The sequence below is a fragment of the Manacus vitellinus genome, unplaced genomic scaffold (assembly GCF_001715985.3).
Source record: "Manacus vitellinus isolate BGI_N305 unplaced genomic scaffold, ASM171598v3 scaffold_159_pilon, whole genome shotgun sequence".
NCBI classification, from domain to species: domain Eukaryota; kingdom Metazoa; phylum Chordata; class Aves; order Passeriformes; family Pipridae; genus Manacus; species Manacus vitellinus.
This window is the reverse complement of record NW_021939121.1, coordinates 12,009-15,062: the sequence shown is the minus strand read 5'-3', so window position 1 is coordinate 15,062 and position 3,054 is coordinate 12,009. Positions and strand designations below refer to the sequence as shown.

At 55.0% G+C, this 3,054-nt stretch overlaps 1 protein-coding gene across 1 annotated transcript in view; it reads left to right on the top strand.

Annotated features, from left to right (window-relative positions):
- The window catches only part of LOC103767552 (F-box DNA helicase 1), a gene marked incomplete at its 3' end in the record, with an annotated part of 17,890 nt that overhangs the window by 6,559 nt on the left and 8,277 nt on the right, over positions 1 to 3,054 (top strand). The window contains exon 2 of the mRNA XM_029958455.1: positions 1,341 to 1,864. Within this exon, the coding sequence (XP_029814315.1) occupies positions 1,341 to 1,864 (524 nt within the window). The remainder of the gene's footprint in view (positions 1 to 1,340; positions 1,865 to 3,054) is intronic.

The window sequence follows — 3,054 nt, the reverse complement described above, 5'->3', positions numbered from 1 at the left end:
ATTTAGACTTAAAACCTTAACAGGGAAGTTGTTCTTTTCCAGCCCTGTTTAATCCAAGCCTTCCTGAGCTTCCAGAAAGAAAAGGCCTTAAAACCAGCCTGGGATTTTTTAATTCCTGAGTGGCCTCTTAGCTGAAATCAGGATATTTTCCAGATTTAGGAGCAGGACAGAAGGAATAAATCCGTGCTGGGGAGTTTAGTCCATGTCCTACATGGAATGTGAGAGCATAATCTGGATTTACTCCGAGGTCTCCGGTGCTTTTTGAGGCTGCAACCAGGAAATACCTGGGAATAAAGCGGTTTTTATCCTCTTAAAGGTGTTGATTTCCCTCAAGTGTTGTGGTAGGAGCAGCCTGGGAGAGGTTTGGGAAGTGTCCTACTCCTGGAGTTGGACAGGTAGGAGCAGCCTGGGAGAGGTTTGGGAAGTGTCCTACTCCTGGAGTTGTGGTAGGAACACCCTGGGAGAGGTTTGGGAAGTGTCCTGCTCCTGGAGTTGTGGTAGGAACAGTCTTGGAGAGGTTTGGGAAGTGTCCTACTCCTGGAGTTGTGGTAGGAGCAACCTGGGAGAGGTTTGGGAAGTGTCCTACTCTTGGAGTTGTGGTAGGAACAGCCTGGGAGAGGTTTGGGAAGTGTCCTACTCCTGGAGCTGTGGTAGGAACAGCCTGGGAGAGGTTTGGGAAGTGTCCTACTCCTGGAGCTGTGGTAGGAACAGCCTGGGAGAGGTTTGGGAAGTGTCTTACTCTTGGAGTTGTGGTAGGAACAGCCTGGGAGAGGTTTGGGAAGTGTCCTACTCCTGGAGTTGTGGTAGGGACAGCCTGGGAGAGGTTTGGGAAGTGTCCTACTCGTGGAGTTGTGGTAGGAACAGCCTGGGAGAGGTTTGGGAAGTGTCCTTCCTACTCCTGGAGTTGTGGTAGGAACAGCCTGGGAGAGGTTTAGGAAGTGTCCTACTCTTGGAGTTGGACAGGTAGGAACAGCCTGGGAGAGGTTTGGGGAGTGTCCTACTCGTGGAGTTGTGGTAGGAGCAGCCTGGGAGAGGTTTGGGAAGTGTCCTGCTCCTGGAGTTATGGTAGGAACAGTCTTGGAGAGGTTTGGGAAGTGTCCTGCTCCTGGAGTTGTGGTAGGAACAGCCTGGGAGAGGTTTAGGAAGTGTCCTACTCTTGGAGTTGTGGTAGGAGCAGCCTGGGAGAGGTTTGGGAAGTGTCCTACTCTTGGAGCTCCCATGGGAGGAACACAAGGAAAAGGAGGAGCCCTGTGGAAATAACTCCCACCTTCCCCAGCCTCGGGCGTCCCTGGCAGCTCAGCTTTCCATGGAATTCACTCCTGCTCTTCCTCCTCGTGCAGGACAGGGCCGGCAGAAGAACATCCTGGATTTCTTTGGGAAATCCCAGAAGCGACAAGCGGGCGCCGGTGGGATCAAAGAGGAGCCGCGGGATCCCTTTTTCCCAGGAGCTGACGATGCCTTCAGCAGCCACACGGACCTCAGCAGCGACTCCTCAGCTCTCCTGGAGGACGAGGACTTCGTGCCAGCTCCCAGGGGAAGATCCAGGAAGCGGCCCCTCGCCGCTGCAACCTCGGGAATTCTCGATCCGGAGCAGGATTTGTGGGGGGAGCCCGAGGAGAAGCCGCCGGTTCCTCCGGAGCTCGGCCAGGTCAAGCAGGAACCGGATGACGTGGAAGTGGAGCCAGTCCCTGATCCCCACTACGGACTCCTGGGCACTCGGAACTGGGAAGAGCCTCAGGGAAACCTGGATGAGCTGCCTGTGGAAGTCCTCAGGCACATCTTTGCCTTCCTTCCCGTGGCTGACCTGTACCAGAACCTGAGCCTGGTGTGTCGCTGCTGGAGGGAGATAGTCAGGGATCCACTGGTAAGGAATTCCCTGGGGATGAATTCCAGCCTGGCCCTTCTCCTCCTGCTCTGTCCTGTCTTAGTGTGGCTCCTCCCAGCCATCCATGCTCTGCCTGTCTCTCTCCGTTCCTTTAAATCCCTTTTTTGCTCCTTTTTTATTTGACCCTCTGTATTTTTTGGTCTCCTGGACCATCCTCAGGAGCCAATCTCAACATTGGGGCAACACCCCTTGTTGCATTCTTCCCCTACATGGAAAAAGAGCATCCTGTAAGGCTCCACAAAATCCCCCTCTGCTCTTTTCCATGCAGCCCTGCAGGGAATTCCTGCTGGAAGGCTGGGAAGTGCCTTCTCGTGGCTGGTGTTAAATCACTGTCCTCCAGCCTCTGCGGTGGCTCTTGTGGCCAAATGGGTTTAGAGGAAAGGCCTGGAACTCTGTTTTTATGGAGTTTGGTTCATCTGAAGTCCAGATAAAGTTGGGAACCCGTTTTGGCTGGAGGAAGGATCCCTGAATCCCAGTTAAAGGTGTCTCCGAGGCAGCTCTCCCCTCACTGTTCACCCTGGAATTGGACCAAGAGGTTTCTCAGCCCGACTTGGGAGTGGTGGGGACTGATCTCAGCCCAAATTCTTGTGGAGATCCGAGTTCTCCTTTGTGCCATTCCCGTAAATTTGGATGGGAAAGGCCGGACACAACGCAGGAGGCGTCCTGCTCTCTCCTTCATCAGTCATCAGTGTTGTCAGAGACTGAACCAGTTAATGATTTCCAGGTTCTGAGAGCACCAGAAGAGCTGAGAAGAGGCAGCTGCTCCTCCAGCAAAGCCCAGCCCTCCCTGGGTGCTGCTGAGGGACCTTTGGGTGGGATCAGTGGGTGCCACTGTCCAGCTCTCTGGGGTGCAGAGCCCTTCCTGAGGCTGCCAGCGGGATTTCCAGGGAAGGGAAGAGCCTAGGAAAAGGCAAATCCTTTTTCTGATGCCAGTGTCCTCATCTAACCTGGACTGTGGAGCTCAGATGTTGGAGCAGGGGTGGTGCTGGCACAGCAGGGAGCTGCAGCTGTCCTTGGAGATGGGACACCAGCCAAGGGTCCTGCCCTTTGGCCACAGGAACCCTCTGCAGCTGCAGGCTGGGCCAGAGGGGCTGGAGAGCAGCCAGGCAGGAAGGGAGCTGGGAGTTGGGCTGGGCAGGGAGCTGAAGAGGAGCCCGAGGGTGGCCAGG